Consider the following 26,762-nt stretch of genomic DNA (forward strand, 5'->3'; position numbering starts at 1 on the left):
AAAAAAAAAAAAAAAAAAAACAAATTCTCTGCTCCGTAAAATTTTGACATCCTTTTCCTATACCTGGCCCTACAGCAAGCCACCATGGGGCTTGCAGTTACCCTAAAAAGATATTGCTATTGAATGATAAAATTCTCTCCATGTGTGAATGCCCCTCTCTGTAGTAGTCAGTTTCATTTTAGCAACTTCTGTGGCTCTGTGGGTGTAACTGATTTAGAAAAACCATGGGTTTTGTGACCTGGAGAATGAATTAGCTTGAGAGATGTTTTAATAGTTGTTAAATCACTCCAGATGGGATGCTTCAAAGCTTCTGACCTCTTGATCTCAGTCGAAGCTTACTAACTTCCATTAGAGAGCCAAGAGCTGACTTGTAGAAATTGATATAGATACAGCTACAGTAGCACTAGGTGCTGTCTTTGTCCACTTGGGCCAACAAATCTTGGGATACTCTGCATTAGTAATTCTGCAGGACTAGCTTCTTAACCTGGGAGTGGCTCTTCGTGATCTGGGTGGAGTCTTTATATAGTCTATATACTCCAAGAACCCATCTGCAGATATTCTTAGTAGTTTGAATTATCTTCCCAGTTCCAGCTTTTACCCTTAAGAATGCATATTTGTAATAATTTTGAGGAGGTTTTTAAACTTAAATTCTTTTAAATCAAATTTTAAAAACCCACAAATTATTGTCAGAAATTCAAGTGCAAATAAGTACTGCTGAATGAGCTACAGGAGATTGAGGCCAGAGCACTGGAACCCGCTGCAGTTCAACCAGAGTCACGTACACACTGAGGTGTTAGGTCAGACGTTCTGTTAATTCTGTAGCAGGCCCAAAGCCCTGCTCTCCTCGTCTTACAGATGAGACTTGATTTCATTGTGTCAGTACTGAGGGAGAAAAAGATTGAACGTAGGTATATTTTTAGGAAATAGTTGTGAAAAATTATTTTCATTGATAGGCTACTGTGTCCCCATGGAGTGGGGAGAGAGCAGGCATGGGCCACTCATCACCACTAGTCCAACTTTACTTTCAAAATCTAGATTATTGGGTTTTACTAATTCTTTGTGATTTCTTTGTTGCTAGTGGGTGTAGAGAATACTTGAGAGCTTCTTGATATCCATAGCAACATAGACAATTTATGTGCAGATCAAATTCATTTTGATTCTTTTGTGTTCTGTGGTTACAGTTATAGAGGACATCTGGGGAGCTTTTTAATTTCTAAAACAGTATAAGTAATTTATATGCAGATTAGTGTTTATCCAGGTAAGATCCAGAGGCCACCTGTGCCACCAGATCAATGGTATGTATGTTTAAAACATGGCCTCCAGAGGCCTAACCCAATCTCGGGGGAGGAGACTTAGGAAGGAATCTGCTTTCCCAATGAGGAACACTGATGGGTGTAGCCCACTTACACCAAAGTGAACTGTTGAATTTAACAAGGGAGGGCTGGGAGTATAGCTCAGTAAGTAGAGACCCTGGGCTTGATCCACAAAAAGACCAAAAAGGGGGAAATAAATAAGGCAACCATGAATTATTTAGATGTTTTCTGGCAATGAAGTGGCTCACACATTAGAAATAAACACCGTTATTCATGCTGGTCAGGATATACTCACGTACTAACAGGTTTAAGTGTAACCTTTGCATTTTGGGAGCATCTTCCCTGTGTGTATGTGGTGTTGGGGATAGAACCTAAGTGTGTGCTGGCATGTTCTGTCACCTGAGCCATGTCCTTAGCCCATCTTCCTATTCTCTCTCTCTTCTCTCTCTCTCTCTTTCTCTCTCTCTTTTTAATTAGTTGTAGATGAACACAATACCTTTATTTATTTTTATGTTGTGCTGAGGATCGAGCCCAGTGCCTCACACAGACCACTGACCCCAAGCCAGCCCTCCTACCCCAGTTCAACCACATGGAGTAGCTTTTCTAGGCAGCAATGAATCTGGTTACTAATGACTTCTGACAGTTCAACTGCTCATAATGTGTACTGTGAGCCAGAAGCCGTACCAGGCCACCACAGAACACTGAAATTGACCATTATGGACTCTGTTCTCACAAAGCAATCTAGTCCAGGGCCAGCCTGTGTTTTTGTGTAGTCCATGAGCCAAGGATGGGTTTTACATTTTTTAAATGTTGAAGAAAATAATTTTGTGATGTGAAAATAATAGTAAAAAAAAACAAATTTCAGTATTCAAAAGTTTTGTTAGAACACGGCCATACTCAGGTAACAGACACGTCACTTATAACTACTTTTCACTAAAACAGTAGAGTGAAGTAATAGAGACACAGACTAACTGGAGGCTGCAAGGCCTACAGTATATGTCACGTGCCCCTTTACTTCAAGTGTGCCGGTCTTTGGTCAGTTTGTGCGGACATGTCATTCTGGATATTGAGTATCCCCCACAAAGTTCAAAACCCTAACTTGTTTAATCACAGACATGGGGACTTGGGCATGGTGAACTCCAGTAATACTAACATATTACCTAACAAAGACATCTGGAGTTCTCACTTTTCACTTTTGGATACTCAGTGTACTAAAATTACAAATATTTCTACAAGTCAGGTCTCTGCCAAAATATGTTTCTATGACTGGAAAGCTGGGTCATCAGGAAGAGTTGAAAATTTCAGCCCAATAAAATCATTTAGTCCTGAATATTCCTCCAAATAATGATCTTTGAGCATCTAGTCAGCTATGGATCAATCTTGACAGGATCAATGGTTGCTCATAATGTCTTTTAGTGCAGAACTCCCTCGGCACCGAGGGTGGCAAGTGACTCGGTGCATGCTTGCCTGTCGTTTCTCCCCAGGACCATCTGATTGGACATAGCCTGGCAATCATTTGTCACTGGGTTAAGAAGCCCTTGCTCAAGAAGCTGTCCAAGATTTCCTATTTTTTTTCCCCCTAAATGTAAAGGAGGGTTGCCCCCGCCCAAGCCATCTTGTAACTCATTTTAGTGGAGTCGTAGACACACAAGGCAGCTTCAGTTGTTGATTATTGTCATTGTAAAATAGTCAAGCAACTTTGCCACATCATAGACGGCTTGTTTCTTACTTGTGGATCTTGTCCAGAATCACTCCGGAGGACTACCAGGTGATCAGAGCAGGTACTGGTTCCTGGTGTGCTGTTATGGTGGAGTCTGACCTGGCCATGCTACAGATGAGGCCTTCCATGAGGAATCTCAAGGCCCACAGAGGAGCACAGTGCTTCACAGCCTGAGGAAGTATCTTTCTGGCCCTGCTGTCAGCTTAGTTAGATGACAAAGTAGCATTTACCTGCAAAGCTACTCCTGTGGTCTCCATTGCTGTAGTCACTTTCTCTCAAGGCACTCTGGGTGCCTGGATTGGCTGATAGGCACCAACTGTAGGGCAGTGCTACCATGGCTACCTAAGAAATCCCCAGAATTTTACCCTATAGCCGTGGGATGGAGGGTGAAATGTTCTCAGATTTCTTTTGTGCAGTACTGAATCTCTCAGTTATATAACTCAAGCATCAGAAAGAAACCCCATGTTTATCCAATGTGAAAGCATCTTACAGCAAGCCTTTTGTTCCTACAAATTATTGGTAGTGATTTTATGTCTGTTTGAGTCCTTGCTTTCGTTTTGAAGACATACCTCGCTGTACTACTCCATGTAGCATCCAGGTTAGAATCTCAACTCCTGTCCTGGGTGTGTCTGTATTCAAGCAGTCTCAAGTCTTCAAGAGCTGGAGTGCTGGTTCTCAGTTATGACTGCATGTCAGAAACACCAGAGGGGCTTTTGGAACTGAACATCTGGGCCCCACTCCTCAGCCAATTGTACCAGAACTGCTGGGAGTGGCACCTGGGTGTTGCTGGGATTTTTCCTTTGAGGAAGTTTACATTATATTGACACGTATCCTCGGGCCCTGTTTGACTGTAGACCAGGGCACATACCAGTACCACCCAAATCCAACCAAGCTCATCCCCACTCCCTAGCAGCCATTGTGTGATTATTTTCCATCGTAGGTGTGTTTTGCCTGTTCTAGGATTTTATATAAAAGGAAATTGGGGTTTTTTTTTAGAGGCTTCCCTGATGGTTATAATGTGATCAACTGAAGTAGGATATCTCAATCTGAGGAGCACTTTGTTCAATGAGGAGTAAGAAATTCTTGGAATAGTCTATAAGGGCAGTATTTTGAAACTATTGTAGACAGTTTTCATCAGATAACGCTAAGAAGGAGGGGGCGGCTTCTGTCCATTTGGCCTTGTTTTCTTTCACACTTTGCTGAAATACTCATTTTTCCAGGCTCAGATCCACACTCTTAATTCCACTGAGAAAAAATATTCTAGCAGCCTGGCTCTAAGTAAATTTAAACACAATTCAAAATCGGATTTTTATCCTCTATATACTATGTAGTTTTGTGAAATTAAGGTCCTTAGCATGAACTCTGTGTATTCATAATCTTCCCCAAAACAAAGAAATGTTGCTGCACATGGTTACACTAAATTAGCAATTCATTTAAAAATGTTTAAACAAAATAAGGTTTGTGAGAACATGCAACCTCCAAAATTTTGCAGAATCTTTCTCTACTAAAAGACAGCAGGAACTGTAGACCTGCATTTAAACTGAATAACCACAGGAGTAAGTTGGTGTACAAGTGACCCAAACCTAACCAAAGCATGGTTTCCCACTCCTTTGCAGCGTGTTTCAATAGTATGAATGTTTCAAAGAAAGAACAATTTGCTTAGGTCATTGCAGCTAAAGTAGTACTGATTCCAATTCTAGCAATGCATGATTTTTGCCCATAGAGAAACCCTGCATTGCTTTGTTTTATGAGGCTCAGATTCCAGCTCTAGGGTAAATCGTGTCACAGGTTTCTGCTTAGAACACAGAAAGAAAAACATGTTTCTGTGCATACATATGGCACATAGCAGCCTTGAGACAGAAGCTGGGGTTTTGAGCTGGCCAGGTTGAGGCTATTCAGTAGTGCACAGGCACCCTTTCCATGGCCACTTTTTCCATGAGACAGCTTGGAGCCAGCCCTGGAATTGCTCCAGTTTAGCTGGAGTTATAGGAAGGTCCAAAGAAGAGGGTATTTCTGCCCTGCTTAATTGACAGAAGAGTGGGCACAGTATTTGGTGAACATTAAAACTTTTTCAGCAGTGTTGATTATATATATTTCTTGTGAATAATATATTACCAGTTAATAGAACTGTAACCCCGGTGATACTATTACAAGACTCATAAAATCGTAACTTAGTGACAAGGTAGATATCTGAATTTCAGTAGTGCACCCAAAATGTTTTGGAGTTGACAAGATAGTAAGGCACATAGCAGGAAGGATTTGTTTTTATTCCTCCTTATTTGTAAAGGAGTATAAATTTTTCTAATTGCTTATAAAAAGCAGCCATGTCTGATCATCTTACCTTTTCTCTTCCCCATATCTGACAACACATCAAACTGCTTGCTTAGTCTAGAGAGGATGTGTGGAAGGACATTTGCCCAAAGGTGTTTGCCCAGAAGCACTAATGAAAAGGCTGCAGTGCCCCCAGGAATGCCTCCTGCACTCCCCTGAGGTGCAAGAAGCAGCTCCTGGCAGGCGCCACTGGTAGTCTACAAATGCTTGTGTGAATGAGAAACAGGGAATCCTAATGAAAGCCAGAGCATCTTCAGCATCCTGACCAATTTTTTTTTTTTTTTTTTTTTAACTAAGGAAAAAGAGAAAAGAATTGTGGGTTGGGGATGTAGCTCAGTGGTAGAGAGTTGCCCAGTATATGTGAGGCCCTGGGTTCAATCCCTGGTTCCAAACAAACACTATTGCAGGCCACCGCAAAAACAAAACTGTCTAGAGTTTGATGTTTGTTTTCAAGTTCTGTGTGTCTCTAAGAGGTACATATGGCCAGGTACCAAATTCTGTGTTCATAAATTGAGTTCATCCTTTCTTTCCCCTTAGTATGGCTATTTTACTCACTTGAAATTCAGTTTAGTTCATTTGTCCTTTTTTTAGGGGGAAAAAAAAAAAAGAGAATTCCCAAGCTGCATCAACCATTTTCCCCCAAAGACTGTAAACCTGGGGTCCAGGAAATTTCATTGCTTTTTGAACTCCATAGCTATGCCATTGGTACTCTGTCTGGGCCACACATCAGAGCCACATGAAGAAATGGCAAACAGAAACAGGTTACAGGTCCCACCTCCAGCAATTCCAGCCCAGGTGCCCAGGAGTGATGTCCAGCTGCATTAAAAAAAAAAAAAAAAAGTCATGTCTGGAGAGCACGGACAGGGCTGGTGAACACTGCTCATAGTTGGTGTAGATTTAGAAGCTATGTACTCAGCAGTAGAGCCCACTAGGAAGAAAGCACTGTGTCTGCCCTACACATTCCTGCAGAATCCAGATGAGGTGCTCGAGTGGAAGAAAGCTAGCACCTGTACCACAGAACACCAGAAATCAAGTTTCTTGAAAATAAGATTGTTTTCCACCTTATTCAGATATTTTAATGTTATGTATATGTATAATCAGTTGAATTAAGCTTTAGCTGGAAGCCCTGTTACATGAGAAATATTTGTTCTTTCCTCTGCTATATTTAGCAAATTAAAATGACTTCCTGTGCATAAAGTTCTTTCGGCAGGAATTGTATCACTAGACAGAGAATCATAATCTAGTAGCCTGAGAAAGTTACAGCATCCACAGAAACACGGCCAGACCAACTAGGTTCCTTGGCAGTCGGATCTAGTTACCTTCAGAGGTTCAGCATTTCTTCTTTGCCTTCAATTTGTCATGTCTGGACCTTGACTCTGTACATAGAAACACGTGTCTTGTCTCCCAACTAAGTATGACATGAAAGGCAAATTCCTATTTGCTTTTTTTTTTTTTTTTTTCAAATTTTCTGAGAGATAAGTGGAAGAACCTAATTAGCTTGTAGGCCAGACTAATAGGAGCAAGAGTTACTCCTGAACAGACCTATAACATTTTAAAATAGATATGTTAGCGCACAGTGGCACTATGTATGATTCATGTGACACAGATTTTTTTAAAATAACCCTTTTAACAAAGAATAGTGTTTCATTGAAATTTTCTATTCAATGTTGCTAATTTAAGATGTTCCCATAAAGGACTTTAGTCGTCGTTCTTTTTGTTAAAAAAAGAGAAATCCTCCATTATATCTGTTATTTCTTTTTATCTGAAAATTAGAGTTTCAAAATAACAAGAAAATATTTATCATTTCTCAGATATTATGCCAAACCCAACATAGTATTTTTCAAACACACTTTGTAACATCAAATACTATTTCTGCCATGCATATATTGCAGATTGCTCTATCAAATGTTGGAAGTAATTCATCTTTTAATAAAATCTTTGCATACTGTAATTCTTTATATATTTTTATATAGATATTGATATATGAACCATTAGACCTTATATTTGGCATCTTCTTTCTTTAACAGAGCATTAAGAAGAAGAATACAAACAAGCAGGAGATGGGCACGTACCTGAGGTTCATTGTGTCCCGCATGAAGGAGAGGGTGAGTTCTTTGAGGGAGTCTTTCATGATCCCCACCAGACATACTTTGCTCTGGTTCATTCTTTCAGAGTTAATGGCTGGGAAATAACCAATGTGAATATAGCAATATGAAGTGTGAAAACCAATGCTATCACATTTGTTCTCTGCAGTAAACAGTTCTGCATTAGGTTGGTTAGGCTTTTTTATTTTTTCTTTGTTTTTTAACACAAGCATCTTATTAGCCACATGAGATCAATTTTAAATTTTCGTTTTCCACAATTAACATTTTCATTGACAATTACTGTTTAAAATGGAGTTTTCCAAAATAACTTCTTTTGATCAAAACTTGAAGGAATTCCACACTGAACTACATAGTGTATAAGTATTTTCCACTAAGTTTTAAAGTACTTCATGTAGATTTCTCACTTTTGGTACGTTGTTTTTTTTTTTCCTGCGTGTGTGTGTGTGTGTGTGTGTGTGTTACTGGGGATGGAACCCAGGGCCTTGTGCATGCTAGGCAAGTGCTCTACTAAGCTGCACACATCCCAGTTTCTCTTTAAAGGCAGAAAAAAATATATTGAGTTTTAGGAATTGAAGTTTTGCCTGTCTCTCTTTAATCACATTTAAAATTAATGTATCTAACAACCTTTCAGGCTATAGATCTTAATAAGAAGGGGAAAGACAATAAACACCCGATGTACAGAAGGCTGGTGCACTCAGCTGTCGATGTTCCCACCATACAGGAGGTAAACTGGTTCCTTTAACTTGTGCTTTGATACATTTTCTTTTCTATTCCTTTTTTTAAAATTTTATTTTTTATACTTATAGATGAACAGAATGCCTTTATTTTATTTACTTTTTATGTGGTACTAAGGATCGAACCCAGTGCCTCACATGCTAGGCAAGCACTGAGCTACAGCCCCAGCCCATGATATGTTTTCTTAAGTGTTACATTAAAGAACAACTTAGCAGTGAAACCAGGATTCTGGTTGCTTCCTTCCACTTCTCACCAGAGGAAGAAAAGGTGTAACCACCAGATAAAGCATGATTACCCGTCAGTTTCTTGTAACTTACCCTAATGTACACTGTCATCTTTTAAAAGGACAGATCCTAAATGACTTATGGCTTTTTGGTACTTGTTGATTGAAGTAAATGTATTTTCATCTGGGCAATTTAATATTTCATCTGTGAAGTACTCATTGCTGGATATGGTTTTCTAGGGTTAGCCTGTGCTGGGGGGTTTCTTTCAGGTAGGACTTATTAGAACATAGCACTGACGAGTCCTTGGGAAATAATAAAATCAACAATAAAAATTATGCCTAGAAAACTGAAGATACTCTTAAAGTTCTTAATTTTACCTACTATAGCTGAGGACTTTTAATGAGTTTGTTAATATTCAATTTTAAATTACAGTAGAGTCCCAATAGAACTGTAGGCAGTTTCTAGTCAGGATTGCTGAATTACTAACTTTGTACTTCCTGTGTCAGGTAGAAAATCTAAAATCTTATCATTGTCCATAATAGCCAATACCCTAGAGAGATCAGAGGAATAACTTAAAATCATTTTATCTCACATTTCGTGATCCTCTTAGTAGCTTTAGAACAACTGTGGCTATGTTATGTCAACATAAGATAAATTAAAGTTGCCTCTTCATATTACAAAGAAAGTAATTTAAATTTTACCTCCGGCTTCCAGGAGACAGCCTGCAAGCTGCGGAGACAGCCACAGGCATAGCCCACCTCCTACACACCTTCCCACCCCTGCCTCTGCTCCTGCAGCTTCCCTTCAGCTGACACCCTAAGACCCAGTTCAGTTGCCACCTCCTCTGTGAGGGTTTCTCACCTTTTCCCAGTTGGTTCAGCTAGACCCAGGATAAGGCTAGCTGGGCTAGTGTGTCTTGCCCTTGTGCTGACTATGAGTGGCAGTATTGTCAGGAAAATCATTAAGATGAGTTTTTTATGATTTAATCAGTTTACAATCCAGATCAAATTATGGTCATGATTAAGAACAAAACTCAAAATGAGGTGCTTTGGGAGGGCTGTGGGAAAGTTGTTCCCAACCATAGTGTGTATTGGATCATCTGGGTGGGTTCCTGGACAGTACCAATCCCCGAGTTTACCCTAGACCACTGCAATCAGAAATTCAGGGTAGAATGCAAACATTAATATTTGCAAATGATCCATGAGGCATAGATATTGACAGGTGGTGGATACTCCCAAGTAGAAGAAGCCGTGGAGCCCTCATGGAGGGGCCCACGGGGAACAGGGTCTTTGCACAGGGAGGAAGCTGCATTGCAAAGCCAGGGTGGAAAAGGAGCCTGGGTCTTAAGAACCTTCAGAGGCCATGGCATTCCAAGCCATCTTCATGCCCATTTCCTAAACCTGTCACCAGGATGAGAATGTGCTACCTAGTTCTAGGTGATTTAGCCATATCCCTCTTCAAAAGTATGGCCCTCAAACCCTCAGATTTCCTCTGAAATTCCTCTCTGAAAGAGCATTTGGTATATTTATAAAGCTTAGCAGCAGTATGTATCATTATTGCAGAATGAGAGATTCAAATTATAAATTCACTTTGGCAAATTAATGTAGAGGACATGGTAACCGCAGGGGTCTCTGATCGACCACACTCCTGATTCTGTTAACAGTGAGAGTCCACAGTCTCCATTTCCTTTACACATGTTCCCTGTAATACAGCAGTGGTCCTGACACCATCCTGAAGAGTTCTGCTGTGTCCCATTATAGTAATGTCTTGTCTTGCTCTCTACAGAAGGTGAATGAAGGGAAATACCGAAGTTATGAGGAATTCAAAGCTGATGCTCAGCTGCTTCTCCACAACACAGTGATTTTCTATGGAGGTTGAATATTTTTTTTCTTTTGTATGCATTTAATTTTTTAAAAATGTAATTTACATTCCATACTGAGAAATGTCTTTTATAAAACGTTACATTCAAAAAGTATCTTTATGATGTATACATAGGAAATGGTAGAATTTAAATTTATGAATATTTGGTGATGTAGCTTATAGAATTGACTCGCCAAAGGCAAAACTGTAGCACACTAAATGATAAAAGTCTATTGTTCTTTATAATTTCTTATGTGTTTGTTTGTCTTAGCTGAGAGGTTTTTTGCAAGCACTTTGAGTAAATTTGTTGTTTCCCTATTAATATTCCATTTTTGAAAGGTAAGAGTTCACTCTATGCCTAGAAAATTTGTGATTGTGTTGAATATAAAATAAAAGCTGCCTATTGAATTTTATTTTGCTGCCTCAATCTTACTTAAAATACATATTTTGGCTTGAAATGGCATATGTCCACCTCTGAGAAGTTCAAAGGACTTGGTGACTATACTAATCTTGCCAGTTGTGTTTCTAGATGATGATCGTAGGTCATACATATCTTTAATTACAGCAGACAGTGAGCAAGCGGACATCGCGAGGATGCTCTACAAAGACACGTGTCACGAGGTACTCTTTATGCCTGATCATCGGGCTTGCTGCAATCTAAGCACATTTCAGGGTTCCACTGTTCTTATTCACATTTCCTTACCCATTTCCCTTACATGTAAGCTTACTTTCCTCTTTGACATACATGGGAAATAATGCAAATAGGAAAAAAAAATTCTGGCAAAACTGTTCAAAGAGAAATTCTGGGAGTTAGATTTGACCACTAAGTAACTTTCAGATACCCTTAAGCTTTTGTGAATATTAGTGAGATAATGCAGGTAAATGTGTTCTATTAGGCCAGCTACAAATGTTACCTCTTTGAATTAAGAATTCATATTTACCTCCCTACTGTACATCAAATGAAATGCATATTTAAGGAAGTATTTTTGAGTGTGTGGTCTTTCTTATTTGAAACACTTACCTCTAACCATATTACCTTTGCAAAAGTTCATCAGTTCATATAAGAAGTTTTATTTCTTGATTTCAAATTTGACGTTTGCTTTTTATTCATTCAAACAATGTTTATTGACTGCCTTCTGTGTGCCAGGTGATATGGTAGGAGGAATAAAATGGTGACTAGGGCCAAGGCTTCCTACTCAGGGAGCAGCTATCTTCTAAAGACAGAGACTGGAATAAGAAACTGAGAAAACAGGTTCGGTCACAAGTTGTAAAAGAAAGGCTACAAAAGCAGCCAGGGATCAATAGGAGGGGCATCCTGGGAAGACCCCTCTGAGGAAATGCCCTTGATGAGAGTTGGGCACAGCTCTGGGTCAGACCCCGCCTGCCTCTCAGGGCCTTTGCCTTCCCCTTCATGTGCCTGCCATCTGAGACCACGGGGCTGGTTCTAGCAGGAGAGTGATAGGGTCTTCTACTGTTACCTACTGCAGATTTAAAAACCTGATTATCAACGATTACATAAGGACAAAGTTTATGTCTGTTTATGTACGTGAATGGGAATGTTTGTGGGAGTACATTTTATGTAGACTGAAATAGCTGCTCTTCTTTTTCAGCTGGATGAACTACAACTTTGCAAGAACTGCTTCTATTTATCTAATGCTCGTCCCGACAATTGGTTCTGCTACCCTTGTGTATGTGAAATTTTGTCATTTTACTTAAGTGTGTAACATGGTTCTCTAAGGAAGTGTATTTCCGATTTGCTTAAAGAATATAATCCTTTATGAATATTTTTGTTTCATACTACATATGGCTTTCATGAGTGTGAACTGAAATATGGGGAAAATAATGAATCATTCTTTATTTTTCAATTTAAAATGAGGTACTTAGTAAAGACTAGATATCCTGTTCTTCAGCAGATGGTAAAGTGGAGGATGCGAGGTCGGCTTGCGATTGTGTAAGTCCAGCAAGCGTTTGCCCAAGAGCCTCAAGTGTTCAGGGTCAGCTCCCCAGTGACACTGGCTTCTGAGGCTGCCTGAGCAGCCACTCTTCTGAGACACTATTGTGCAAACCTGTCACTGTGCAGCTTATGAAAATGGAGTCTTCTGGTTTGGTAGATCTGCACAGGGCCTGAAATCCTCCCATTTCTAATAAATTCCCAGGTGATGCTGATGCTGCCGACCCCAGGCTACTCTCTTTGAAGCAGAGTTTAGGGCATTCTGTTTGCCGCTCTTGTTCCCATCGTCCTTGGCTGTTCCTGCTCTTTCTGAGAAATAAGGTTTATATCACCATTCTTATGCAATCCAAATTTGGGGTTTTTCTTAAAGGTAAAAAAAGATATATTTTAAAAATAATGGATCATACTTGACTAAGTAGTTAAATATTAATGTGTACTTGCATTTAAGCCTAAAATGTTTTACCTTATTAATATTATTATTTTTTTTCTCAATTTTCAGATACCTAATCATGAGTTGGTTTGGGCTAAAATGAAAGGTTTTGGGTTTTGGCCAGCCAAAGTCATGCAAAAAGAGGACAATCAAGTTGACGTTCGCTTCTTTGGCCACCACCACCAGAGGTAATATGGGAACCATGTGCACTGATCAAGCTGTGCTTCTGAGGCTAGTGGCTCCTCTGTGAGGGACAGTGTGAAGCTTTTCCTTAAATGGAATAAACAAGATTAGCACTTGACTGTGCAGCTAGTAATAAGTTCTCTAAATTATATTTGCAGATAATTTTCAGATGCTCTTTGCTAAATAGGGCATTCTCAATAGTTGATGCCATTGATCCTCAGAAGCATATTAGCAATAAGATTAATAGTGCAGTAGGGTGGAAGAGTCCTTAGATTTTCTATTTCACAATTTTGTGAAGACTTTACTATTTCAACTATCTTCAAGACCCTGTTAAACCTCAGATGACAGTAGTCAGTTTGGGATTAGAGCTTGTGGATCTTACACCTTTGGAACGTGTACTAATGTGTTAAGTGTGGTGGTGTGTACATATCTGCACAACATTCCTTCTGGGAGATGAGTATGGCAAAACTTAAATTTACATATTTATAATGTAAGAGCACATAGACCCCAAGAGTAGAAATCATCTTATTAGCATAAAATTATTTTGCATAGTAAAGTTATCATATACAAAGTATGCTGAACTATTGTCTTATGAAATTATAATACCTTCTTCTTTGTGAACTAGGGCATTAGCACTATTGAACATTGGCATTTAGGAAGTCTAAAATATTGTCATATTAATGTTGTCACTAGTAGTGACTCACATATTTATAGTGTCTCTGGTGACTATCCCAGGACTCAAGAGATTGATGAGTCCTAATGAAGCCACAAAAAGATTCAAGAATTCACATCAAGCTGGGCATGGTGGTGCACACCTGTAATCTTAGAGGCTGAGGCAGGAGGATTGTGAGTTCAAAGCCAGCCTCAGCAAAAGTGAGGCCCTAAGCAACTCAGTGAGACTCTGTCTCTAGATAAAATACAAAGTGGGACTGGGGATGTGGCTCAGTGATTGAGTGCCCCTGAATTCAATCCCTAGCATCCACCCCACAAAAGAATTCACATCAAGTTTTTTGTTCATTAAACACAAATATATTAAAATAAGGGGGAAAGTGAAGAAAAGCAGCTACATTATCTAAAAATTACCCTTTGCAAGGATTTAAATCAATAGCCCCTTTGTGTGTCCTGCCATGCCAGGTGAGTGAGGTTCCTGTGCACTGGTCATTGATGTCAGAGAATCTACAAAATGAAAGGCCTTATTCTCCCCATCATGAGTTTTTACTTACTTTTCCTTTAATTTAAATAGAAGTTAAGTGACAAAAACTTGTCAATACTTTAAATTTCTTTGTTCTTTCATAAATAGATACACACTCAGCTGACACTGCGACAATAAAACAATACAATACACATGGACATTTTGGTCTTTGATTTACCATGTTTAGTACAGCCTGTGCGTTGATTTCGAGTTCTCACCAACACAGGGGAGCAGCGTGTGCTCACAGATGGCTGGGCAGTGTCCCCTGGGTTTGTGTCCTGGCTTTGCCACCCTCTGCCCTCCCAGGACATACTTATTGGCTCTGAGGATTGGTAACATGCAGACCTCTACAGCACCCACCTTAGAAGAGTTTCTGTAAGGGTAAAAGAAAGTGTAGCATGTAAGGACATGGGCATAGTACCTGGCACGGAGTGAATACCCCACAAGGGCAGCTCTTAGGATACAAATACGTGAGGGAGACAGGTGATTTGCTTTAGTTTTATAAAAAATTCATTCCATACGACACAGATGACTTATAAAAACTAAAACTTCACAGTTTATTGATAAAGCTATATTACTAGGTAAGAACGATCTGATAATCAGAATTTTTTACCTATATATTTGTCTTTTCTTTCTTTTTTTAAAGCCAATTTACAGGTAGCTTTATAATATCTTTCAATGTAAATGACATTTTCTTAATAACCTGAGTTAATTTACATGTACTATGCAGAGAATATCTTAAAAGAACATCTGAGCTAGTGCACTCAGACCCTTTGCATAAGGTTGTCAGCTGAAGAGAGAATTAAAGCACAGAAATGCATTGCCAGAGGCTTTTTTCCCCAAGCTTCTTATTTCCTGCAAAATTTTGCGTAAACAGTTCTGCATGGATGAAACTCTAAAGTTTTTACTTTTAGAAAATAAACGTCCTATAATTTCACTATATAAACAGTTTCCTTTGCTTTTCCTGGATACAATGACCAATAAAGTATTTGAAGTCAGTGATTGGTAAGGTCATATATTAAAAATTCTATCATATTAGAATGTTTGATTTATTGAAAACAAACGTGAAATTGTAACCATGAATTTTTAATTGCTTAAGCAATATACCATGCACCAAAAAGATAGGAGTCAGAAGGAGCCACCTGTTGTAAGTTCTGATGCTGCTGCTTCCTGGAGTGGGCATGTCATTAAGCCTTCAACATGGAAGTTGACGGCCATTGCACTCACACACAAGTTGCTTTGGAGGGGTTTTTGTAGAATTTGCAAATTTTTGTCTGCCAGAGAGAAAAAAAGCATCTGGTATTATCTCACTGCCTAAAGAAACCTGAGTCCTTTGCCACAAGTAGCTGAAGGCTGGGAAGGCCTGGGCCAGGAAGTCAGGTACAGGTAAGGAGGTAGAACATTTCAGGTTCTTTTACCATCCGATATTTCATGCTGCATATGGTTCAGAGCATTCAGGATTGACACACACATAGATAGAACCATTACATCTCTTTTTTGTGATACTTAAAAGCCATTATTATTTGTAAAACTGAAGTCCATAGTAATGGGATTGAGTGAAAGAGAGTAGAAGTGTATCATGAACTGTGCTGAGACTTAATTTAAGAGCAGATGTGAATCAGTTTTATTGTATCCAACAGAAGATTTAATTTAAGAGGAAAAAATACCCTCATAAGTTACAAATTCATTCCAGGGGGAGCACTGTTTATTAACAGAATTCTCTCTCAAAAGCAACCCATGGCCAGGTATGTTGGTGCATGCCTGTAATCTCAGCGACTCAGGAGACTGAGGCAGGAGAATGGCAAGTTCAAGGCCAGCCTCAGAAACTTAGTGAGGCCCCACGGACTCAGCACAACTCTGTCTCAAAATCATAAAAAGGGGCTAGAGATGGGGCTCAGTGGTTAAACAACCCTGAGTTCAATCCCTAGTACCAAAAAAAAAAAAAAAAAGAGTGCACTTAAAAAAGTGAACAAAAACACTTTTGCTGATTGCCTACTATGTAATAGGCACTCAAAAAAAATTCATTAAATAAAAGTGAATTTAATACTAATTCAAAATCCAATGGCAAGGAGCTCTTCCACAAACATCATTGTGTTCTGCATTAAAGTTTAGAGTTTTTCAAAATGTAGTATGCTTTAAAGTTTTTAACAAACCACACAACAGATGAGGCAGTGATGATATAATATTTATAAAGAACATTATGGAAATGCAGCAATTTTAAATATCGTTAGTATCTAACAGTATAGCTTATTACTATTTTAAAAGTGCTCTTAAATTACAAAGCACATAGCTTAGCTTATATGCACACATTAAAGTCTTTATTTATGGCTAAGGCACCTGTGGCCATCACTCTCCAAGAGATTCCTGCAGAATGGCCCTTATTTCTGGAACTCCATCATCAGAGACCTAGGATGAAACTCGTGACACCCTTTACATTTCTGGAAGGAGAACACTGAGAAGAGAAAGCCTCTGTGTGTTTGCAGGACCAAGTCCCAGTTTGTATCTACCTGCCTAGGAAACACTTGGTGGGCACCAAGGTGTCCACAGGCTTCCTGTCTCCTGTGCCGTGTCTGGGACCTCTCCCTCATCGTGCAAGGTGGAGCACAAGCAGGTGGCAACAACCTCTTCCCCTCCTTTACCTTGTGCTGCATTGTATCATTTCTTGCTTTTTCTGGCTAGATTGTAGGCTCCTTAAGGACAGAGACAATATGTGAAGTGCCATCGCAGTCATCAGGAGGCCCCAGACCTCACTGGACTCCTGCCACTAGTTAATGGTTTACCCTTAACCTCCTGTGAGCAGCATCTCTGGCTGTCCAAACCAATATTGCCAAGCCCTTTTACTCTTACTCCACGTGGGGCCTGCCCCTGGTGCACAGTGCACCTCTTGAATTGATACCACATTTCTATGTGGGTAGTAATTCAAGTCTAGGCAAGAGATTAATAGCCAGGTATTTTTCTTGAGTTCGAGCGTTCTTACTAAAAGAACCAAATATAATTTTCCATTCTTTAGTTTGCCATCTATATAATACATCATTCAGAGGCACTTCAAATTGTGTCCAGGACTAAGTACATTGTTGGCAAACAATATACACATTTCTCCATTTTTTAATTGATTAACAGCATAAATAATTTTTAGATACCCTCATCTTATATGGAATCATGTGTGTGTGTCTCATGAAAATTTCTAGGCATTTTCAGCTGATTCTGTAGTGCTAATCTGAAAACAGCTGCTTGGGTCCTACTAGCTTACAGTATTAAAAACAGAAAAGGCAACTTTTTAAGAGGATTTGTGAAGAAGGTACATGTAAACCATGACAAGCTAAGCTGATCAAACGGGGCCAGTGGAGTGGTTTGTGAACCACTCCAATTCTGATGACTTTGAATGTGTGAAAAAAGAATGCCACCTCCCTCCTTCCTGCGTGGTAAGGGCCTGTTGAGCCCCGGCCCACAGCCGCAGCAGCCTGTGCTTTATAGCAGGCAGGACCTCCCTCCCCCCCACCCCCCCACCCCCGCCTCCTCACCTCCTCACCTCCGCCTCCTCACCTGGCCCCACATTCTGGGCGTTCCTAACCATACCTGCCTTCAAATGCTGTTTGAAGGGCCTGGATTCCTTCTGAAAACATCCAAGACATCACGGTCAACGTGCATCGGCTGCATGTTAAGCGCAGCATGGGCTGGAAAAAGGCCTGTGATGAGCTGGAGCTGCACCAGCGTTTCCTTCGTGAAGGAAGATTCTGGAAGTCTAAGAACGAGGACCGGGGTGAGGAAGAGGCGGAATCCAGCATCTCCTCTACCAGTAATGAGCAGGTGGGTCTGGCCTGGGTGAGCGCTGTGTGCTCCTTCTTCTATGTGGGGGCGGGTCTGTGTTGACTATAGTAAACAGATTTTGACATTTTTCTTTCGTTTTCACACGAACATTTATGAAGTGCTCTGCATGAGAGAACAGAAACCAGTTCAAATAAACAAGTAGATATAAACATCAGTGACCTTGACCTGAGCATGTATCGAAGGGAGAGGCTGGTCCTCGAGGGCACCTTGGCCCTCTGCAGCCTTCAGCGGGTGGAGGAGCAGAGGCAGAAGGGGGGGTGTGCTGTTGCCCTGCAGGGGTCCTCTGCAGGCTCTGCAGCAGAGGTATTTTGGTGTCTTGATTAATGTGCTGTTACTTTTATACTGCCCACAGCTGAAGGTCACTCAAGAACCAAGAGCAAAGAAAGGGCGCCGTAATCAAAGTGTGGAGCCCAAAAAGGAAGTAAGTGGCCAACCTTGCAATTGGAAGGGAGATTTCCAAAGTGTGGTTGTCAGGACAGTCACTTCTGGTGGCTGCTCGTAAACTCCATGGTCACCAAATAATATCCATCAAGCTCAAGCCCAAGCTTCTGACTCCCTCCCTGTCTCCTGCCACTATCCTGGCACACCCCAGCTCAGAGCCTGGTTCTCCTAGAGCATCCTGGGCGGGTTTGCTAAGTGGGAAGGGCACATTGCTGCCTGTCCTGGGAACCTGGCGGGTTTACACAACACTATTGAAGACAAAGCACTTATCCAGGAAGTCACTTATGGCAACAGTTAAAAACTGAACTATAACGAAGCTTGGGTTTTTAATTATAAACTATTCATATTTTAAAGCTGTGTAAGTCTGGGTACATTCCACCCATATATTCGGTGAGAAGTGGTTTAGGATTTTAGGAAATTTATTAATCTTGTCCAAAGAAGTGATTGTAAGTTGGTGATGATTTTATATCGTATCTAACAAAATTTTTTGTTTATTTTAAAAGCAAAATGCACAGGGGCGGGGATGTGGTTCAGTCGGTAGAGTGCTTTCCTCGAATGCACAAGGTCCTTGGTTCAATCCCTAGCACCATAAAAAAATAAAATAAAAGCAAAATGCACAGTGTTAACATGTAATACAATTTTAAATGATATTTATTTTACAATTATTATAGCTATTAACTGCATTTTTTTCATTCATTGTTTGGTTTGGGGGGGATTTATTTTAAACTGGAAAAATACACTCAACAGGAGCTCCTCTTATTACATGATTTTAATAGCAGCTTATTAGCTATAGAGATCACTGAATTTTTATCCTCCTAGAGTTGTTCTTGAACTAGTGAATTATATTGCCCTATTTTGCCTCTGAACACTTTTTTCACCCTTTAGGAACCAGAGCCTGAGACAGAAGCAGTAAGTTCTAGCCAGGAAATTCCCACGATGCCTCAGCCAATCGAGAGAGTATCGGTGTCAACTCAGACCAAGAAGTTAAGTGCCTCTTCCCCAAGGATGCTGCATCGAAGTACCCAGACCACCAGTGACGGCATCTGCCAGAGCATGTGCCACGACAAATACACCAAAATTTTCAATGACTTTAAAGACCGGATGAAGTCGGACCACAAGCGAGAGACTGAGAGAGTTGTCCGAGAAGCTCTGGAAAAGGTAAAGCTGCTTGTTGTCGGGCCGAGACCAGGCGTTTCCCACAGAGGCTGTTAAAACTGGTAGCAAACCAGCATTCTTTACAATATTTTAATTAATAATAGTAACTTTCTCACCAAAATCATTTACATACTTTAGTGAAATCAAGGGAAAAGGCATGTATTTCAGTAGAAACTGTGGGTTGAGTTTTAGAGTGTGTGAGATTGAGGTAAAGCACCAGGGGTTGACTCTTTTCTTTCAGCTGCGTTCTGAAATGGAAGAAGAAAAAAGACAAGCTGTAAATAAAGCTGTAGCCAACATGCAGGGTGAGATGGACAGAAAATGTAAGCAAGTAAAGGAAAAGTGTAAAGAAGAATTTGTAGAAGAAATCAAGAAACTAGCCACACAGCACAAACAACTAATTTCTCAGACCAAGAAGAAGCAGTGGGTAAATATCACTTTTTTTTTTTTTTTAAGAACCTTGTCTCTGAAAATGTGCTGCCCATTTGACAAACACACTCAGAAATGCATATGTGGCATATGCAAATATGTGGTGCATATTACTGAAAGAATATCAACTATGAAATTGTTGACTTTAACGTTTTTATTAAAAGTCCTGTAATCTCTCACTTACAGACCCCTGCTCAGGGTCATTTTGTGAAACATGTTGGTACATAACATGTTGAGTATAATTAATTTATGTATCTTCTGCATCTATGCAAGTATTTTGTTTGGGTAAATGGCCTAGCCCTGACTTTTTTTACCTGGTGACTTCTAAGACAAGTATCCAAATTGTGAAACTGTGAATATAAGTATCACAGCAATAGAGATTTTCAGATTTCCCCTGTCCCTGCCATTTATGCATTAGAGTTTTTTAAAGAAATTAATTACTTTCTTTTAGTAAAATTAATTACTTTCTTTTAGTAATTAATTTTACTTTCTTTTAGTAATTAATTTTAGTAATTAATTACTTTCTTTTAGTAAAGCATCTCACTGGTCTCTAACTACACTCCCTTAAACCTGACTGGAGGTGTCAGTCTTGTTCTTGCTGCAGTGGAAGCTCTGGAAGGCACCAGGACCATGTGCTCTTCCTACACCCCCACAACACTGAGTGGGGAGAAGTGCTCTTAGTGTGTTTTCAGTTTTAATGACTTCATGTGTGGTGTTTTATAGTTTACTTTTAATTCTTCATCTTATCCAGCCTGCATTATTCTTTATAAATAAACTTTCCATTAAAGAATTTAACATTTTAAAAGTTGTGACAAGGATTTGGCAAGAAGAAATGGCATATAATTTAGATGAATATGCAGAGATAACTTATTAGGAAAGACTGGTGAACACTGGAGTAAATATCACCAGATGGAGAATTAAGGTGTGCCCAAGGTAATAACAGAACAAGGCCCAGAGACCAGGTCTGTAATAGTGTGTCTTCATGCAGGCAGAAAGCAGGAAAGCAGCCACTAGAAAAGAAATCCATGAAAAGAAATCCCCATGAGTCCACAGAAGACCAGAGGAATGGGAAGAGGAGGCTGTAGTAAGGAATTATGATACTGCCATTATTATTATTATTATTATTATTATTATTATTATTATTATTTTAAGCATTTTGCCATTTGTAAAATAGCTGAATTTGATATTAATACTTTTTTTTTCTTACGATGAGGCATCAAGGCATAGGACAGTACAGTGATTTTCTTTTCTTTTTTTTTAATATTTATTTTTTAGTTTTTAGGTGGACACAATATCTTTATTTTACTTTTATGTGGTGCTGAGGATCTAACCCAGTGCCTTGCGCATGCCAGGCAAGCATGCTACCGCTTGAGCCACATCCCCAGCCCAGTTACAGTGATTTTAAAACTAAGTAGAGCTGGAGCTCATCTTCAAGAGCTGGAACTCCAAATCCCGATCGTTCCTGCTCATCAAATTGTATTTTACATTTTGCAAGTAGAACAGGATCACAGGACAGAAAGCATGTGGTGTGCCAGATACACAGCATGGGTGCTGAGATATGTGTGTGAGCCATGGTGGTGTCTGAGGGCATCCACAGAAAGGCAGAAATATAGAGTAAATGCACAAGCACATGAGTTACTAGGACACCTGGGAGACAGGAGAAGGGATGGTGCTGTTTAAAGGGTTATGTAAAGGCAAGCTAAGATAGAAGTTAACCAAATACAGACTGACGTCACATGGCCAGTTAGTGGCACAGGCCCATATTCTAATCCCAAACCATGTGATTCATCCGAGCGGTTTCTGAAATTAAATGTGCTCTACCTTTCTACAGCATCTTGATGAAATTGCAGCTGCTGACATAACAAGGTCACAAAGTGTCTCAAAATATTAGCCAGGTGCAGTGGTATACGCCTGTAATTCCAGTGACTCAGGAGGCTGAGGCAGGAGGATCTCAAGTTTGAGTTTAACCTCAGCAGTGTAGCAGGACCCTGTCTCAAAATAAAAAAAGGGGTGGGGAGATAGCTCAGTGGTAAAGTGCTTCTAGGTTCAATCCCCAGTATTGAAAAATAAATATACACTCGAGAACAAAGGGTGGAAATTTTACAACCAAATGTGGGCTCTTCTCCCGGAATCCCCAAGCCTGCATCTCACGGTGTGTGTACCTGTATGAATCTCTCCGAAGATCTTGCATGTCTCTGCTGACCCACCAGCAAGGTTTGCATCCAAAGCTAGCCTCTTATCTTCCAGATCATTCCTGTTCCTTCTCAACAGGGTGGACTATCTATGATATTACTCCAGCCTGAAACCTGAGCTTTTACTCTCACAAGGTTTCTTCTTCCACAGTCCAGCCTCAGTGCTGTGAGCGCGTGGGTGTGCTCCACTGTTGGGGAACAGGGCTGTGCACTGTAGGATGTCAAGCAGCATCTGGGCCTCTCGATCCCGGTGCCTCTCCCCCAGGAGCTATGACAGCTGAAAGGGTCTCCAGGGCTAGGGATGGAGCCTGGGGTCAGGTCTTGCCTGGCATGCTGGAGGCCCTGGGTTTGATCAGACATGACACCAAAAAGAAAAGAAAACAATACTCCAGATACTGTCAAGTAGGAATTATCAAGTAAGATGAAGACTGAGACTTGACCTTGAGATTCAAGGTCAGTGTGATCTTGATGATAGCATACTCAATGGCCTGGAGGGTTGCAAGACAGCATTGGAAATAAAGAGAAACCGGAAGTCAGGCAATTGTTTCTCAGAGTTTGGGAGGAGCAAAATAATAGGTTATAGCTAGAAATGGAGGGAAGGCAGAAGCTTTTAAAGGAAAGGATAATAGCCCCTGTGTGCTGATGGAAGGGCCCTGTAGACAGGAACAAAAGCTGATGCTTTGCAGGTGAGCTGGAGTTTGCTGAAACCAGAGCTGGCCACAGCCTCAGGCATCGCCCCCTAGGTTTCCTTCCCCTAGTTGGTGAAAAGGACACATTCAAGTTCCAGCATCCTGGTGATGCTGTTTAAGTTTGAGCCAGAAAGAGCTTTAAACACAGCTGTAAAGGCCTACTGTCAGGGCCCATATCTTACCTGGCCACGAGTCTCATGCATCGCCTTGCTTCCTGTCTGCAGTGCTACAACTGTGAAGAGGAGGCCATGTACCACTGTTGCTGGAATACGTCCTACTGCTCCATCAAGTGTCAGCAGGAGCACTGGCACGCAGAACACAAGCGCACCTGTCGCCGGAAAAGATGAAGCCGGCCCTTCCCAGAGCGCCCCGACGGCCACTCCTCAGACACAGCGGTTTTTGTTTCCAAGAAGCCAAAATTGTTTAGAATTTGCTTCCCATTTTGCACCAGCCTTTAAACACTTTTCGTGAAGAAATTTTGCACAGTAGTTTAAATCTTTTGTTAATGCTCCTCCGGAGTTTTTCAGGGGGTTAAAGTAACATCAGTGGAGGGTATTATTTTAAATGAATTTTAATTGAGAATATGTTGCATTTTCAGCAAATTTTAAAACATTTTTAGGTTTTACAGAGATTTTAACCTTTAAACAACAGATCTTTAAAAAAAAACAACAGGTGAATACAAGTGAGTTTAACAAAGAAACATTTAGAATAGATCTGAATGTAAGAACTACAGAACTGTTTCAGAAATAAAACATACTACCTTGATGTGACGTTTATTTCTTAACCTTGTTGAGCTGGTTTTGTTCAGCTTGATTTACTGTTCAAAGGCATTATCTGTTGGTTATGCCAGTGGGTATGTGATTAAATTTAGGGAACAGGGTTGACACAGCAGGGCTAGTCCTGCGTATTTTTTCTTAAATATTTCCCAATTGTGTTTTTCATTATTTCTTTTCAATATATAACTTTTATAACAAATTATTAGCTTTGATCTTGTAGTTTAAAATTGCAGGGAACTGGGGTAATCTTTTACTGAGCTGGATCTTAGAGAAAAATGAATATTTAAATTTTAAAGTTTGCACATTTCATCTTTTGTCCTAACATGAGTGCTTGTAACAAACAAAAAGCCAAAAACTACCTTTATCCATACGTGAAATTATAGACGAGGCATACAAATTCCTTCCCACTTCCCTCCCCTCCCCAGTGCCGTCCTAACTGCCTATTATCTGGTGTCACCTCGTGTCTGTAAGTTAACAAGGGAGAGAAAGCACTTAGTTTCACAGAAGCCTAAGTCATGTTTGTGGTAGTGGGTCTCTGCCTACTAATGAACTCATCACTGTATACAGAATGAAGAATAATGCATGTTAATTTTCTTGTATTAAAGATGCCGTGATTTGTAAAAAGTCTGTATTTTGCGGAATGTCTGGATTAAGAAGCATTACCAATAGGAATGGATCGATAGTTGAATAATGATTTTTTTTTATACATAGATATATAAAATACAGCCAGGAAATCTTAAATTACTTTTCTTTAAAAAAAAAAACAAAAACAAAAAACTCACAATTTATGTTCTTTTCCAAGACTGATCTTAGACCAAGTCAAATTCCCATTTATCATTTAGCTATTTTTTGAGGTTAGAGAAATAATTTGTAAATATTTATTTAGACCTTTGATATTTATTAAAGCAATTACTCACAATGGAAGTGGAAGAATCTGGAGAAAAGCCTTTGAAAAAGTTTCCTCCAGGTTTGTCAGGGTCACTCTAAAGATGGAAACGTCAGCGGGCCTTCTGTGAAACAGCCATCCGGTCTCCATGCCGTTGCGGATGGTGGTGACACAAGGTAATCGACGAACTACTGCCACATGGTACACAGGATTCGTACAGACCACTCAGTAGCCCCACTGCGCGCGATGGACTTACATTACGCAGTAACTCGGCGTCCTGGTTCCCTCCCCATTGCTGTGTAATTGGTCAGTGTCGCCATGGCGCGGACAGAGATGGCATTCCCCAAGCACGCTTACCCTTCTTTGGTTGGTTTTCAAGTTTTGAGACTTCGATCCACCCCTATGAGAGCAAGTTATTGTGGAAATATTTTTGGTGTAAGATCATTCCAGAGTATGTAATATTTAACTGATAGCTGCATGAACGTGAGATTCGTGTTACTTTGGCTTTTTTGTCTCTGTTGACACGGTTGCACATTTCCCAGTTACTACAGTGTGAAAACTGTGTGTTTAAAAAAAAAAAACAAAAAACAAAAAAATTTAAAAAAGATTGTGGCCTGGTTTTGTAAAAGTTTTAGGTAAAATTACAATTGATTGTTTTAGGAATCATTATTATAAATTTTCTGCAAATCATAAAGCTATATCAAGGTGTTGAGCTTAGCCACTATGCACATTGTAATTATCCATTGTGGCTGTCCAGTTCTATGATGCATTCTGGCATTTTGTAAGCTGCTCTGACTAGCAATATATAGATTCATTTAATGTGTTAACATTGGTTAATAAATGTATTTAAAAAAAAAAACACACACAACTGGCTTAATAAATTGATTTAGTCCAGACCCCAAGACCAAACCTAGCACACTTTCTGTGTTGACCAGATGCTGTGGGCGGTCGCAGCTGACTGTTTAACTCTGTATTAAGTTGACCTGTTGGACACTTGATTGAATTTTCCCTGACCAGTTCTCACAAGGGCAGGAGAGGCTGATCGGTGCGTGTCGGTGACAGCGGTGCCTGCGTGTCAGCGGAGCCTCTCTCTGCCCTCTCTGTCCCCTGGTGTGGTCAGCAGGCATGAGTTTGCAGTAGGAGGTCCTCTATTCAGGTGTCAGTGGATGTCCTTTTTGTGTATCACAGCTGGGCTCAGCTGGCTTGAATATTGCAGTCCCATTTGCAGCAGGATCTGGATGTTTCCAACAGTGATACTAGGATATTCTTGTCACCCTCACTTTACCGTCTTTTTTTTTTTCCCCTCAATCCATGGTCCTCATTTGGAAATCTCTGTGCGATACCATCTCTGATTCTGGGCCTTAGCATAATAATTGTGTTCAAAACAGCTTTTCCAGGAAAAAAAGACTCCAACAAGCATTGACCCATATCTACATGGGAATCACTAAACAGTGTTTGACCCCAAGCTGAGGGAAGAGGGCTCCAGGAAGACGACTGGTGGGAGTGGAGAGGGGCAGACCAGACTGGACGGGTGAGGCCGTTGGTTAAGAGACGAGGGAGCAGCCGGCCACTTTCTAGTATTTAATATGAAAAACAAAAAACTGGAAATAGGGTTCTTGTGCATGATGCCAGCTTCAGTGCAGGGCACATCACACTCTGGTCACCTGACTAGACCACCGGGCTGTGAGATGCTCCAGTCTTTAATTCAGGGGTTCACCAACTTGACATCAGGACCATGGTGCAGGGGTGGGGGTGGGGGGGGTTAAAGCACCGCCAGGTTCACCCCCATCATTTGCATTGCAAACAGGTTCCAAAGCCCTGTCATCCTAGAGGGAAAAAAGCAAAGGACACTTTCCTGAAAAGAGGTACATGTGTATATGTGCACAAGAAAATTGCACAATTCTGTAGGTTCCTGAGGCCCAGAATGATCTCGACCCTCAGGTTAAGAATCCTTGGTCGGTGTAATTGGTGAAACAAAAATATGGGTAGGAAAAAGAGTCACCGTAATCTGGACTCAAAGCGTTCTGCGCACACAGACCCCCCCCCCCTTACCCCCAGCAGACCTTGCTAGAATGCAGGATCTGACTCTGTGGCATTCTGTGGTTGCCCACAGGCTTCCAGGTGATATTGATTCTGCTGACCAGAGACCACACATGAGAGGCAAGGCCCTAAATGGGTGTAAGTTTACAGAAGTACTAAATCACCGAGTTACACACCCCATGAAGCAATGCCGTTAAATGAGAATATATAGTGTGAGGCATGTATGTAATTTTCTAATTGCCATATTAAAAAAGTGAAAAGAAACAGGAAATTATCTTACCC

At 40.4% G+C, this 26,762-nt stretch overlaps 1 protein-coding gene across 14 annotated transcripts in view; it reads left to right on the top strand.

Annotated features, from left to right (window-relative positions):
• The window catches only part of Zmynd11 (zinc finger MYND-type containing 11), a 97,434-nt gene extending 73,253 nt beyond the window's left edge, over positions 1-24,181 (top strand). For 11 of the 14 annotated variants that reach the window (XM_048812591.1, XM_015495133.2, XM_048812593.1 and 8 more), the window contains 11 exons: positions 7,392-7,469; positions 8,101-8,193; positions 10,214-10,301; positions 10,854-10,909; positions 11,899-11,976; positions 12,739-12,857; positions 17,644-17,851; positions 18,225-18,293; positions 19,199-19,471; positions 19,710-19,895; positions 23,003-24,181. In XM_048812591.1, the coding sequence (XP_048668548.1) occupies positions 7,392-7,469; positions 8,101-8,193; positions 10,214-10,301; positions 10,854-10,909; positions 11,899-11,976; positions 12,739-12,857; positions 17,644-17,851; positions 18,225-18,293; positions 19,199-19,471; positions 19,710-19,895; positions 23,003-23,125 (1,371 nt within the window). In that variant the 3' untranslated portion in view covers positions 23,126-24,181. Of the gene's footprint in view, positions 1-7,391; positions 7,470-8,100; positions 8,194-10,213; positions 10,302-10,853; positions 10,910-11,898; positions 11,977-12,738; positions 12,858-17,643; positions 17,852-18,224; positions 18,294-19,198; positions 19,472-19,709; positions 20,077-23,002 lie in introns of those variants that run through there. The other 3 variants (XM_048812596.1, XM_048812592.1, XM_048812586.1) reach the window with 2 other exon arrangements.
• The last annotated feature ends 2,581 nt before the right edge of the window (positions 24,182-26,762 follow it).

This window comes from Marmota marmota, unplaced genomic scaffold (assembly GCF_001458135.2).
Source record: "Marmota marmota marmota unplaced genomic scaffold, marMar, whole genome shotgun sequence".
Classification (NCBI taxonomy): domain Eukaryota; kingdom Metazoa; phylum Chordata; class Mammalia; order Rodentia; family Sciuridae; genus Marmota; species Marmota marmota.